Raw genomic sequence first — 15,094 nt, forward strand, 5'->3', positions numbered from 1 at the left:
TGTGCGGTGGGTGGATGCCGGGGCGGCAGCCTCGGGCAATGTGGACGGCGTTGCCTCTTCGGCGGGCGACGGTCGTGGGTGCTGGTGGTCCGCGACTTCGGCCATGCGGGCGGCGAGGTCTCGGTGGACGTCTACTACAGTGGGTCGGGGTGCCCCGTCACCCGGCGTGCCTGCTTCGATGAGGTCCAACGCTTTCTCCGGCTGCGGGCACTCCCCTGGCCAGGTCTTTGGCTGGGTGGATGGGATGGGGGCGGGACCGGGGGAAATCCTTGGCCGTCGGCGGAGGCCACGACAATGGCGGCGTCTTTGCTGGGCGTCGGTCCCCTTCTTGGAGGCCTTGTCGAGGTCCTCTCCCATCTTTCACCATGATCTTCCTTTGGGCGAAAGCTCTAGTTCCCCTTGCGGGCGACGGCGTCGTACCCTCGTCGCGCTCCTTCTTGAAGGCGTCGCCTAGGGTTCCCGGAAGCATGGTGGGCGCTTTGCGGTGCATGTGAGGTGTTTGGAGGCGGCATTGTGTGCAGCGTTTCACCTATTCTCCGCCGTTCTTCGTCCTGTGGTAGCGCTCCTTCTGCTTGGAGATGGACTAGTGTAGATGGTGGTCGTCGTTTGGCGTCTTGATGGCGTCGATGGCGGAGGATCCTGCCAAGGTTGGCACCTCAATCTTCTCTAAAGATGGACTAGTGGAAGATGGCGGTGACGACACATGTGAGTGCGTCAGACCGGATTGTGCCCCCGACCCGGTATGTGGCTCGGTCGGGGCCTCCGGCTTTAGATGTTAGGCTTAGGTGAGAGGTCTGGGTATTTGGCCCAGCTTGCACCCCCTTCATCATATGGATAGGAGTAGTGGCAGATGTTGCCAAGATGGCGGATTCAGGCATATTGTTGTACTACTTTGTAAGGTCCTCGAGAATAATCAATAAAATGGCCGTATGCATCTCCCAGATGCTGAGGCTGGGGGTCATCCTCCTTTTCTAAAAAAAATTAACGTAGTAATTTCTTGGGAGTCTGTAATTACTATAGGTATAGATAGATAGATAGATATACCTATATCTACTCAAATCGTCAGTGAAGATGAGAAAATAGCGATATCCACTGCACGCTTCAATTCTCATTGGATCACACGCATCGACATGTATGATTTCCAACAAGTCACTTACCTGTTTCATTGTACCTGAAAACGGGATCTTAGTCATCCTGACCATGAGGCATGGCTTGCATGTGTCAAGCGATTCAAAATCAAGTGACTTCAAACATCCATCGACACGGAGTTTCTTCATGCATCTTACGCCAATATGACCTAAGCGGCAGTGCCACAAGAAAGTGGTACTATCTACATCTTTTGGCGTTAACACGTGTATTACCACGACCGAGATTCACTGAACCATTCGCATAGGGTGCATGACCATGAAAGGTATTATTCATGTAAACAGAATAACCATTATTCTCTAACTTAAATGAATAACCGTATTGCAATGAACATGATCTAATCATATCCATGCTCAACGTAGACACCTGATAACATTTATCTAGGTTCAATACTAATCCCGAAGGAAGATGGAGCGTGCGATGGTGATCTCATCAACTTTGGAAACACTTCCAACACACATCGTCACCTCGCCCTTAGCCAGTCTCTGTTTAGTCTGTAGCTTTTGCTTCAAGTCACCAATAATAGCAACTGAACCGTTATCCAATACCCAGGTGCTACCAGGAGTACTAGTGAGGTACATATTAATAACACGTATATACTTTGTTGAAGTTGCCAGCCTTCTTATCTACCATGCATTTGGGGTAATTCCGCTACCAGTGACCGTTCCCCTTACAATAGAAGCACTTAGTCTCGGGTTTGGGTTCAACCTTGGGTTCCTTCACTGGAGCTGCAACTGGTTAGCCATCCATGAAGTTTCCCTTCTAGCCCTTGCCCTTCTTGAAACCAGTGGTCTTGTTAAACCATCAACACTTGATGCTCCTTCTTGATTTCTACCTTTTGCGGTCTTAAGCACCGCGAACAGCTCCGGGATCAACTCCATCCCTTGCATGTCATAGTTCATCACGAAGATCTAGTAGCTTAGTGATAGTGGCTAGAGAACTCTATTAATCACTATCTTATCTGGAAGTTTTAACTCCCACTTGATTCAAGTGATTGTAGCACCCAGACATTCTGAGCACATGCTCACTAGCTGAGCTATTCTCCTCCATCTTGTTGGCAAAAGAACTTGTCAGAGGTCTCATACCTCTCAACACGGGCATGAGCCTGAAATCCCAATTTCAGCTCTTGGAACATCTCATATGTCTTATGGCGTTCAAAACATCATTGGAATCCTGATTCTAAGCCGTAAAGTATGGTGCACTAAACTATCAAGTAGTCATCAGGATGTGTCTGTCAGGTGTTCACAACATCCACAGACGACGTTGTAGGGGTTTGCACATCGAGCGGTGCATCAAAGACGTAAGCCTTCTGTGTAGCAGTGAGGACACTCCTCGGACTGCGGACCCAGTCCGCATCATTGCTTACCATATCTTTCAACTTAGTCTTTCTCTAGGAACGTATTGAAACAGGGAGCTACAACGTGAACTATTTATCTACAACATATTTGCAAAGACAATTTAGACTATGTTCATGATAATTAAGTTCATCTAATCAAATTATTTAATGAACTCCCACTCAGATAGACATCCCTCTAGTCATCTAAGTGATACATGATCCGAGTCAACTAGGCCGTGTCCGATCGTCACGTGAGACGGACTAGTCATCATCGGTGAACATCTTCATGTTGATCGTATCTTCTATACGACTCAAGTTCGACCTTTCGGTCTTCCGTGTTTCGAGGCCATGTCTGTACATGCTAGGCTCGTCAAGTCAACCTAAGTGTATTGCGTGTGGAAATCTGGCTTACACCCGTTGTATTCGAACGTTAGAATCTATCACACCCGATCATCACGTGGTGCTTCGAAACAACGAACCTTTGCAACGGTGCACAGTTAGGGGGAACACTTTCTTGAAATTATTGCGAGGGATCATCTTATTTAAGCTACCGTCGTTCTAAGGAATTAAGATGTAAAACATGATAAACATCACATGCAATCAAATAGTGACATGATATGGCCAATATCATTTTGCTTCTTTTGATCTCCATCTTCGGTGCGCCATGATCATCATCATCACCGGCATGACACCATGATCTCCATCATCGTGTCTTCATGAAGTCGTCTCGTCAACTATTACTTCTACTACTAAGGCTAACGGTTTAGCAATAAAGTAAAGTAATTACATGACGTTTAAGTTGACACGCAGGTCATAAATAAATTAAGACAACTCCTATGGCTCCTGCCGGTTGTCATACTCATCGACATGCAAGTCGTGATTCCTATTACAAGAACATGATCAATCTCATACATCACATATATCATTCATCACATCCTTTTGGCCATATCACATCACAAGGCATATGCTGCAAAAACAAGTTAGACGTCGTCTAATTGTTGTTGCAAATTTTTACGTGGCTGCTATAGGTTTCTAGCAAGAACGTTTCTTACCTACGCCAAAACCACAACGTGATATGCCAATTTCTATTTACCCTTCATAAGGACCCTTTTCATCGAATCCGATCCGACTAAAGTGGGAGAGACAGACACCCGCTAGCCACCTTATGCAACTAGTGCATGTCAGTCGGTGGAACATGTCTCACGTAAGAGTACGTGTAAGGTCGGTCCGGGCCGCTTCATCCCACGATGCCGCCAAATCAAGATAAGACTAGTAACGGCAAGTAAATTGACAAAATCGACGCCCACAACAACTTGTGTTCTACTCGTGCATAGAAACTACGCATAGACCTAGCTCATGATGCCACTGTTGGGGATCGTAGCAGAAATTTAATATTTTCTATGCATCACCAAGATCAATCTATGGAGTAATCTAGCAACGAGGGGAATGGGAGTGCATCTACAAACCCTTGTAGATCGCTAAGCGCAAGCATTGCAAGAACGCAGATGAAGGAGTCGTACTCGCAGCGATTCAGATCGCGGTTGATTCCGATCTAAGCGCCGAACAACGGCACCTCCGCGTTCAACACACGTGCAGCCCGGTGACGTCTCCCACGCCTTGATCCAGCAAGGGGAGAAGGAGAGGTTGGGGAAGACTCCATCCAACAGCAGCACGACGGCGTGGTGGTGAAGGAGGAGCGTGGCAATCCTACAGGGCTTCGCCAAGAACCGCGGGAGAGGAGGAGGACTTGGGAGAGGGGGAGGGCTGCGCTAGAACTTGGGTGCGGCTGCCCTCCCACCCCCCACATATATATAGGGGCAAGGGAGAGGGGGGCCGGCCCCCCCAGATCCAATCTGAGGAGGGGGCGGCGGCCAGGGGGGTTGCCTTGCCCCCCAAGGCAAGGGGGGCGCCCCCCTTTAGGGTTCCCCCAAACCCTAGGAGCATGGGCCCTAAGGGGGGAGGCGCCCAGCCCACTAAGGGGCTGGTCCCTCTCCACACACAGCCCATAGGGCCCTCCGGGGTAGGTGGACCCTCCCGGTGGACCCTCAGAACCCCTTTGGTGGTCCCGGTACAATACCAGTAACTCTAGAATTATTCCAGTGACCGTATGATGACTTCCCATATATAAATCTTTACCTCCGGACCATTCCGGAACTCCTCGTGATGTACGGGATCTCATCCGGGACTTCGAACAACATTCGGTAACCACGTACATCTATTCCCTATAACTCTAGCTTCATCAAACCTTAAGTGTGTAGACCCTACGGGCTCGGGAGTCATGCAGACATGGCCGAGACAACTCTCCGGTCAATAACCAACAGCGGGATCTGGATACCCATGTTGGCTCCCACATGCTCCACGATGATCTCATCGCATGAACCACGTTGTCAAGGATTCAATCAATCCCGCATACAATTCCCTTTGTCTATCGCTACGATACTTGCCCGAGACTCGATCCTCGGTATCCCGATACCTTGTTCAATCTCGTTACCAGCAAGTCTCTTTACTCATTCCGTAACACATCATCCTGTGATCAACTCCTTGGTCACATTGTGCACATTATGATGATGTCCTACCGAGTGGGCCCAGAGATACCTCTCCGTTACACGGAGTGACAAATCCCAGTCTCGATTCGTGCCAACCCAACAGACACTTTCGGAGATACCCGTAGTGCACCTCTATAGCCACCCAGTTACGTTGTGACGTTTGGCACACCCAAAGCACTCCTACGATATACGGGAGTTGCACTATCTCATGGTCTAAGGAAATGATACTTGACATTAGAAAAGCTTTAGCATACGAACTACACGATCTTGTGCTAGGCTTAGGATTGGGTCTTGTCCATCACATCATTCTCCTAATGATGTGATCCCGTTATCAACGACATCCAATGTCCATGGTTAGGAAACTGTAACCATCTATTGATCAACGAGCTAGTCAACTAGAGGCTTACTAGGGACATGGTGTTGTCTATGTATCCACACATGTATCTGAGTTTCCTATCAATACAATTCTAGCATGGATAATAAACGATTATCATGAACAATGAAATATAATATAATAATAACTAATTTATTATTGCCTCTAGGTATAGATTGGTTGAATAGGAGGCTCTTCCTCGTTACCTGATTCATCATAAGAAATAATAGGAGGGTATTGGGAAGTCTCTTCCCTTTCATTAGTATTCTCTACATCTTCTATTTGTTTTATTTTCTTTATGTAGTTTACAATATAAGGATTTTCAATAAAATTCACCGCACAATACATATAAATTTCCTCTAGATCAAAACCAAGAAGTTTATAACAGGCAAATTCTGGAAGATGCTTAGTTATACGTTTCATTTCTTCGTAGCCCATAAGCAAACTAAGTTCATTATAATGTGCAAGGGAAATCAAGTCATCACAATTTTTGGACACGATATGATCATGAAACAATTTGCATCGGATAGCTAAATGACCATGTTCATTGCAAAGTCCACAAGTACGGCCAAGAAAATTTAAATCTTCAGCACAAACATCTAGCCTTTCTTGCAGCAATTTAGTTTCTAAGTGCTTATGCCTCTTGCAATATCTATCTTCCCTATTTGGTTTGTACTTGCAAACCCAATGCACTCCACAAAAATTGACATGTTTATAGGAGACATTTTCATCATAACTAGTGCAATCATCATTAGTACTATGGATATTCAAAGAGTTGATACTAACAACATTGCAATCATGCTCATCATTCAAAGATTTAGGGCCAAACATTTTAATGCATTCTTCTTCTAACACTTTGGCACAATTTTCCTTTCCATCATACTCACGAAAGACATTAAAAAGATGAAGCGTATGAGACAAACTCAATTCCATTTTTTCATAATTTTCTTTTATAAACTAAACTAGTGATAAAACAAGAAATTAAAAGACTCAATTGCAAGATCTAATGATATACCTTCAAGCACTCACCTCCCCGACAAGGGCGCCAGAAAAGAGCTTGATGTCTACTACACAACCTTCTTCTTGTAGACATTGTTGGGCCTCCAAGTGCAGAGGTTTGCAGGACAGTAGCAAAATTCCCTCAAGTGGATGACCTAAGGTTTGTCAATCCGTAGGAGGCGTAGGATGAAGATGGTCTCTCTCAAGCAACCCTGCAACCAAATAAGAAAGAGTCTCTTGTGTACGCAACACGCCCAATACAATGGTAAATTGTATAGGTGCACTAGTTCGGCGAAGAGATGGTGATACAAGTGGTATATGGATGGTAGATATAGGTTTTTGTAATCTGAAAAATATAAAAACAGCAAGGTAACTAATGACAAAAGTGAGCACAAACGGTATTGCAATGCTAGGAAACAAGGCCTAGGGTTCATACTTTCACTAGTGCAAGTTCTCTCAACAATAATAACATAATTGGATCACATAACTATCCCTCAACATGCAACGAAGAGTCACTCCAAAGTCACTAATAGCGGAGAGCAAACGAAGAGATTATGGTAGGGTACGAAACCACCTCAAAGTTATTCTTTCCAATCAATCCGTTGGGCTATTCCTATAAGTGTCACAAATAGCCCTAGAGTTCGTACTAGAATAACACCTTAAGACACAAATCAACCAAAACCCTAATGTCACCTAGATACTCCAATGTCACCTCAAGTATCCGTGGGTATGATTATATGATATGCATCACACAATCTCAGATTCATCTATTCAACCAACACATAGAACCTCAAAGAGTGCCCCAAAGTTTCTACCGGAGAATCACGACAAAAACGTGTGCCAACCCCTATGCATAGGTTCATGGGTAGAACCCGCAAGTTGATCACCTAAACATACATCAAGTGAATCACGTGATATCCCATTGTCACCACAGATACACACGGCAAGACATACATCAAGTGTTCTCAAATCTTTAAAGACTCAATCCGGTAAGATAACTTCAAAGGGGAAACTCAATCCATTACAAGAGAGTAGAGGGGGGAGAAAACATCATAAGATCCAACTATAATAGCAAAGCTCGCGATACATCAATAGCGTGCCAAATCAAGAACACGAGAGAGAGAAAGAGAGATCAAACACATAGCTACTGGTACATACCCTCAGCCCCGAGGGAGAACTACTCCCTCCTCGTCATGGAGAGCACCGGGATGATGAAGATGGCCATCGGAGAGGGATTCCCCCTCCGGTAGGGTGCCGGAACGGGTCTAGATTGGTTTTCGGTGGCTACGAAGGCTTCTGGCGGCGGAACTCCCAATCTATTGTGCTCCCTGATCGTTTTAGGGTATATGGAGCTATATAAGCGGAAGAAGTACATCGGGGGGGCCATGAGGGGCCCACGAGGGTGGAGGGCGCGCCCCCTACCTCATGGCTTCCTCGAAGCTTTCTTGACGTGGACTCTGAGTCTCCTGGGTTGTTTTCCTTCCAAAAATAAGTTCCGTGAAGTTTTAGGTCAATTGGACTCCATTTGATTTTCCAATTCTGCGATACTCTAAAACAAGGAAACAACAGAAAATGGCACTGGGCTCTAGGTTAATAGGTTAGTCCCAAAAATAATATAAAAGTGTATAATAAAGCCCAAAAACATCCAACACGCATAATATAATAGCATGGAACAATCAAAAATTATCGATACGTTGGAGACGTATCAGCATCCCCAAGCTTAATTCCTGCTCGTCCTCGAGTAGGTAAATGATAAAAATAGAATTTTTGATGTGGAATGCTACTTGGCATAATTTCAATGTAATTCTTCTTAATTGTGGTATGAATATTCAGATTCGAAAGTTTCAAGATAAAAGTTTATATTGACATAATAATAATAATACTTCAAGCATACTAACTAAGCAATTATGTCTTCTCAAAATAACATGGTTCTCTGTATCTTCCATGCTAGGTGGGTTATTCTCACGATGAGTGGACTTCGCTCATCATTCACGAGAAAATGGCCGGTAATCGGGATGCCCAGTCCCATGCTCAAATAAAATCCAAATAATTGCAAACAAAAATCCCTCACGATTGTTGTTAGTTGGAGGCACCCGTTGTTTCGGACAAGCCATGGATTGTTGTTTGTTGGTGGTGGGGGAGTATAAACTTTACCATTCTATTTGGGAACCGCCTATAATGTGTGTAGCATGGAAGATATCGTGATATCTTGGTTGTTATGTTGACAATGAAAGTATGTCACTCAAAATATTATGTATCTCTATTTCAAAATTCGAGCTCTGGCACCTCTGCAAACCCTGCTTCCCTCTATGAAGGGCCTATCTATTTAAAAAGCACCAGTTGGAGAGCACCGCTGTCATTCGCATGCATTGCGATTAATTTACATCGAGTATGATTGTGACTGGATCTCTTTTACCATAGTCACTCCTTGATCTTCAGGGGTGCTCTGCATTTATGTTTTGTGGTTTTAGAAAGGGCTAGCGAGACACCATCTTGTTATATCATGTTATGATTATTTTGAGAAAGTGTTGTCATCCGAGATTTATTATTATTGCTCGCTAGTTGATTATGCCATTGATATGAGTAAACATGAGACCTAAATGTTATTGTGAATATGGTTAGTTCATAATCTTTGCTGAAAACTTGAATGCTAGCTTTACATATTTGCAACAACAAGATCAAATAGAGTTTGTAAAAGTTTTTCTTTATCACTTTCAGTTTGTCAACTAAATTGCTTGAAGACAAGCAAAGGTTTAAGCTTGGGGGACTTGATACGTCCCCAACATATCTACTTTTCCAAACACTTTGCCCTTGTTTTGGACTCTAACTTGCATGATTTGAATGGAAGTAACCCGTACTGACACTGTTTTCAGCAGAACTGCCATGGTGTTATTTTTGTGCAGAAATAAAAGTTATCGGAATGACCTGAAAATCCATGGAGACATGTTTTGGGATAAATAAAAAATACTGGAGAAAGAATCAACATCAGGGGGCCCACACCCTGTCCACGAGGGTGCAAGGCGCCCCCCCCCCCCCCCGTCCCGTGGGCCCCCTGGGACTCCATCGACCTCAACCCCAACTCGATATATTCACTTTCGGGGAGAAAAAACCAGGGAGAAGGATTCATCACGTTTTACGATACGGAGTCGCTGCCAAGCCCTAATCTTCCTCGGGAGAGCTGATCTGGAGTCCGTTCGGGGCTACTGAGAGGGGAATCCGTCACCATCGTCATCATCAACCATCCTCCATCACCAATTTCATGATGCTCACTATCGTGCGTGAGTAATCTCATCGTAGGCTTGCTGGACGGTGATGGGTTGGATGAGATTTATCATGTAATCAAGTTAGTTTTGTTAGGGTTTGATCCCTAGTATCCATTATCTTCTAAGATTGATGTTGCTAGGACTTTGCTATGCTTAATGCTTGTCGCTAGGGCCCGAGTGCCATGATTTTAGATCTAAACCTATTATGTGTTCATGAATATATGTGAGTTCTTGATCCTATCTTGCAAGTCAATAGTCACCTACTATGTGTTATGATCCGGCAACCCCGAAGTGATAATAATCGGGACCACTCCCGGTGATGACCGTAGTTTGAGGAGCTCATGTATTCCCTAAGTGTTAATGCTTTGGTCTGGTACTCTATTAAAAGGAGGCCTTAATATCCCTTAGTTTCCAATAGGACTCCGCTGCCACGGGAGGGTAGGACAAAATATGTCATGCAACTTCTTTTCCATAAGCACATATGACTATATTCGGAATACATGCCTACATAACATTGATGAACTGGAGCTAGTTCTGTGTCACCCTATGTTATAACTGTTGCATGAGAATCGCATCCGACATAATTATCCATCATTGATCCATTGCCTACGAGCTTTTCACATATTGATCTTTGCTTTGTTACTTTGTCGTTGCCACTATTACGATTGCTACAAAAACTGCTACTCTTACTTTTGCCACCATTACCGTTACTTCCATACTACTTTGCTACTAAATACTTTGCTGCAGATGTTAAGTTTTTTAGGTGTGGTTGAATTGACAACTCAACTACTAATTGATACGTCCATTTTGCATCATGCTTTTATATCGATATTTATTGCATTATGGCCTGTTATTAAACATTATGTCATAATACTTATGCCTATTCTCTCTTATTTTACAAGGTTTACATAAAGAGGGAGAATGACGGCAACTGGGATTCTGGGCTGGAAAATGAGCAAATATTAGAGACCTATTCTACACAACTCCAAAAGTCCTGAAACTTCACGGAAGTCATTTTCAGAATATATAAAAAATACTGAGCGCAAGAAGTTCCAGAGGGGGGCCACACCCTGCCCACGAGGGTGGGGGCGTGCCCTACCCCCTTGGGCGCGCCCCCCTGCCTCGTGGCCTCCTGGTGGCCCTCCGATGCCCATCTTCTGCTATATGGAGTCTTTCGATGAGGAAAAAATCATAAGCAAGCTTTCGGGATGAGACTCTGCCGCCACGAGGCGGAACCTTGGCGGAACCAATCTAGGGCTCCGGCGGAGCTGTTCTGCCGGGGACACTTCCCTCCGGGAGGGGGAAATCATCGCCATTGTCATCACCAACGATCTTCTCATCGTGAGGGGGTCAATCTCACTACTAGGAAAAGGGCTATAGATGAAATTGACACTAATGGCACACCAGGCAAGTGGTGCGCCACTACTATATACTAATGGCGCACCATCACATGGTGCGCCATTAGTGTGGAAGACACTAATGGCGCACCACACACGCGGTGCGCCACTAGTAACAAATTGTTTTTTTCATTTTTCCAAACATACTAATGGCGCATCCTGGTAAAGTGCGCATTACTAGTTCTAACTAGTAATGGCACACCACAACCACGATGTGCCACTACTAACAATTATATATATATATATACAAAACTAGTTATGGCGCACCCTAACTGGTGCGCCATTGATATACCTCTCGATCTGTTCCAAAACTCCCTCTCCATCTATTCCTCCCTCCCTCGCTCCCACATCGGCGCCGACCCCACCCCCACCCCCGCCGGCGACCTCGCCCTCTCCCCCACCGAGCTTCTCTCCCCACCCTAGGTCGAGGAGCCACAGATCGAGCAGGTCAGGCCCGATCCACCAACGGCGCTTCCCCGATCCGCATCGTCTACAAGGGCCGCCTCCCCTGGTTCGCCGCCTCCCCTCGTCTCTTCCTCCCTCGATCTGCTCCTCCGCCCCGGTTCCTTCCGATTCTCGCCGCCGGCTTACTCTTCTCTCCTCTCTCTCTCTCTCGATCTACAGCACCATAGGGGAGTCATAGACGGGGCAGAGGAACCTCCTCTCTTGATCTGGAGCTGTGTGCCGGTGTTCTTGTAGCGGGGCGGAGGGCTAGGTGGGATTCCGGTGGGCTAACGGCGGTGGCAGAGGCGCAACACACTCTTCTCTCCTCAAGGTACGAGCCTCTCTCAGATCCCCATGTATATGCTACAGGTGGAACTTTTTTTACTCATGGATTTGTCCAGCCGAGAGAGAGAGTTCGGATCGTGGTTGCTTTTTGATTCATGACTGCTTGTTGATCTAATATTTACTCAAATTAATGTTGTCCAGTATATGTCTGCAATATATGCTAATGGTGGATAATGTTGTCCAGTACGAGCCTCCTCTGCAGCAGAGCTCCGGCTGTGTTGGTAGTCACACCGTGGCACTGGTGTGGCTGAGTTTCTGCTACGGCTACAACCCCTCTTGGTGAGCTCCTCCTTTCCTCTCTCTGTTCTCTCTATGATCTAGCCCTAGTTCATGTTTTAGATGCTTTGGTAGTCCTGCTAGTTCTGGTTGTATGTTCCAGATGAGCATCAATTAATTTTGGTGCTCTCTGTGATAGCTATATCTTGATCTAGGGTTGCCAGTTGCTGTGCTCTAGGTCATTTGTGATGGCTCTCTGTGGTGGTCATCTTGCTCACTGAACTTGCTGCATACATGCTCCTGTGGGTGCTGTTGGCTATCTAAGTGTGTGTGTAATTTAACTTGGGTGCTGTTGGTTATCTAAGTGTGTGTGTGTGTGTAATTTAACTTATGCTAGGGTTCTGGGCTATTAATTTAACTTGGCTGCTCTCTGTATTTGTGGCACTCTAATTAGCTTAGCTATTGGATTTTCTAACTAGTTTTAGTTGCTCAAATGCATAGGTACACCTGTGCATTTGTGGTGGCTTTAACTAGGTAAAATCCAATTGGTCTTGGTCATTTGTGCAATGCAAATGATCTGGTCTTGCACTACTGGCTGTTCTGTTTTTGTTGTTGCTGCTGTTTTTCTGCCTATAAGGGTTGAATTCGTTCTACCATGCTGCTAGACATTACTAATGTTTGATTAAATAAGCCTGGGAAACATTCAGATGTTAACTTCTTTTCTTTCTACCATGATGCTAGACATTACTAATGGCATGTTCAAGCTTCTTGGCAGCATGTTAATAAATAATATGGAATTTGATTGAATAACTTTAAATGCATGCAAGATTGGATAAGCATGGGGGGAAGCAGCCACCGCCGCTCTGCCTCACCGGAGTACGAGTTGGATGCTTTCGAGTTCTTCAGTATCATACTTTCTTCTTCAGTATCAGCCACGAGGCAGGTATATAAAACGAGAGATCTCCCCTTCACCCATCTCATTATGATAACTCTGTTGTTTGCTACATCACTCCTTGTCCCAAATTGCAGAGGCTGCCTGACACTTTTATGAAGATGCTGGGTGAAGACCCGCCAGATAATGTGAAGCTCTGACAGGCCGGCAACGGGGTTCGCAGGCTGTGGCACGTGGAGTTGGTGATCGAGCAGGGCCACATGTACCTGTGTCGTGGCTGGGAGAAGCTCTACAGTGCCTACGACCTGCGGACCAAGTACTTTCTTCTCTTTAGGTACGACGATGACGCCACAATGCTCATCGTGAAGGTTTTCAACGCGACTATGTGTCGCATGCGCTACGTTGACGACGAAGATGCCAGTGCGTTCTGCCTCTTCTTATTCCTCTACATTTAGCTTTGTCTCAAATCGATTGTTAACGGTCATTGTTGCATTTGGACAGGCAATTGAAGCAGCAGCAGCGATTATGGCTGTAGCAAAAGCAACAGTGATTCTGGCTTTAGCGAAAGCAGCAGTGATTCTGACAACAAGAAGGATGATCCGGACTGGAGTGGGGGAGAAGAGGAGCAGAGTGGGGATGAGGAGCTGCAGGATGACGATGGGCATCAGGCTGAGGATGACCTAGCACTGGTGGTGGCTGACCAAGGGCACGAGATGGTGGTGGCTGACCATGGGCAAGAGATGGTGGTGGCTGACCATGGGCAAGAGATGGTGGTGGCTGACCAAGGGCAAGAGATGGTGGTGGCTGAGGATGACTTAGCGATGGTCGTGCCCGTCCTGCCTAAAGGTGGCCTCGCGATGGTGGTGGTGCCTGACAATGACCACGCACCGGTGGTGGCACCGACGATCCCACAGCTGGGCGACATGACCGCGCCAATTGTGGTAGAAGACTACATCCCACAGCTGCCTCCACCGCCTCGCCGCTCTTGGCGCATCAGGCTAAGGAAGGAGAAGGAGAAGAACAATGAGAACTGAACTATGTCAGGTATGTCAGATCTCCAAAATGATATATATATACTTAGTTACCTATGTTATCTCTAATATGCTTAGTTTCCTATAGGTTAGCTCCAAAATAACTTATGTTAGCACAAAATGATCAAGTTTACATAATAAGCTTATAGTCTTCTTCTTATTCTTCTTCTTTTCCAAAATGACATAGGTTAGCTTCATTTTACCTAAGTTGGCTCTAATATGCTAACTTAGAGCTTATATGCTTAGTTTCCTATAGGTTAGCTCCAAAATTACTTATGTTAGCACAAAATGATCAAGTTTACATAATAAGCTTATAGTCTTCTTCTTATTCTTCTTATTCTTCCAAAATGACATAGGTTAGCTTCATTTTACCTAAGTTGGCTCTAATATGCTAACTTAGAGCTTATATGCTTAGTTTCCAATAGGTTAGCTCCAAAATTACTTATGTTAGCACAAAATGATCAAGTTTACATAATAAGCTTATAGTCTTCTTCTTATTCTTGTTCTTTTCCAAAATGACATAGGTCAGCTTCATTTTACCTAAGTTGGATCTAATATGCTAACTTAGAGCTTATATGCTTAGTTTCCTATAGGTTAGCTCCAAAATTACTTATGTTAGCACAAAATGATCAAGTTTACATAATAAGCTTATAGTCTTCTTCTTATTCTTCTTATTCTTCTTCTTATTCTTCTTCTAGTATTCTTCTAGTGTTCTTCTTCTTCTAGTATTCTTCTAGCCTTCTTCTTCTTCTTCTCTTCTTCTTCTTCTTCTTCTAACTTCTTGTTTATCATTTTGCATATTTGATTTAATTCACGGAAGCTTGCATGGATGGAGTGCTTCTTTTCCATTTGTGTTTTTATTTTGTATCGATGTGAAACTTTTGTGAATTGATGGATAACGGTGTTGGATGAACAATGTGAAACTTTTGTAATATGTAACGATGGAACTATGTGTTGTCTATGTATGTATATATGATGAAACTTGTGTGTTGGATATGATTGTTATATGGATGCTTGTTGTATATATATGTGTTGGATATCTCATATGTGAAATAGTGACCTGAGATTAAGAAAAAAACGAAGAAAAAAAATTAAAAAAATTGTTA

The 15,094-nt window shown here is 44.6% G+C and overlaps 1 protein-coding gene across 1 annotated transcript; it reads left to right on the forward strand.

Moving 5' to 3' along the window:
• The first annotated feature begins 626 nt into the window (after positions 1-626).
• On the forward strand, positions 627-13,991 carry LOC147957683 (uncharacterized). The gene is made up of 4 exons (XM_087531817.1): positions 627-740; positions 12,034-12,128; positions 13,181-13,291; positions 13,469-13,991. Exons 1-4 carry the CDS (start codon positions 627-629, stop codon positions 13,989-13,991), a joined length of 843 nt encoding a protein of 280 aa, XP_087387943.1.
• The last annotated feature ends 1,103 nt before the right edge of the window (positions 13,992-15,094 follow it).

This window comes from Triticum urartu, chromosome 7A (genome assembly GCF_056163025.1).
Source record: "Triticum urartu cultivar PI428250 chromosome 7A, HENAU_Tu73, whole genome shotgun sequence".
In the NCBI taxonomy this organism is placed as follows: Eukaryota; Viridiplantae; Streptophyta; class Magnoliopsida; order Poales; family Poaceae; genus Triticum; species Triticum urartu.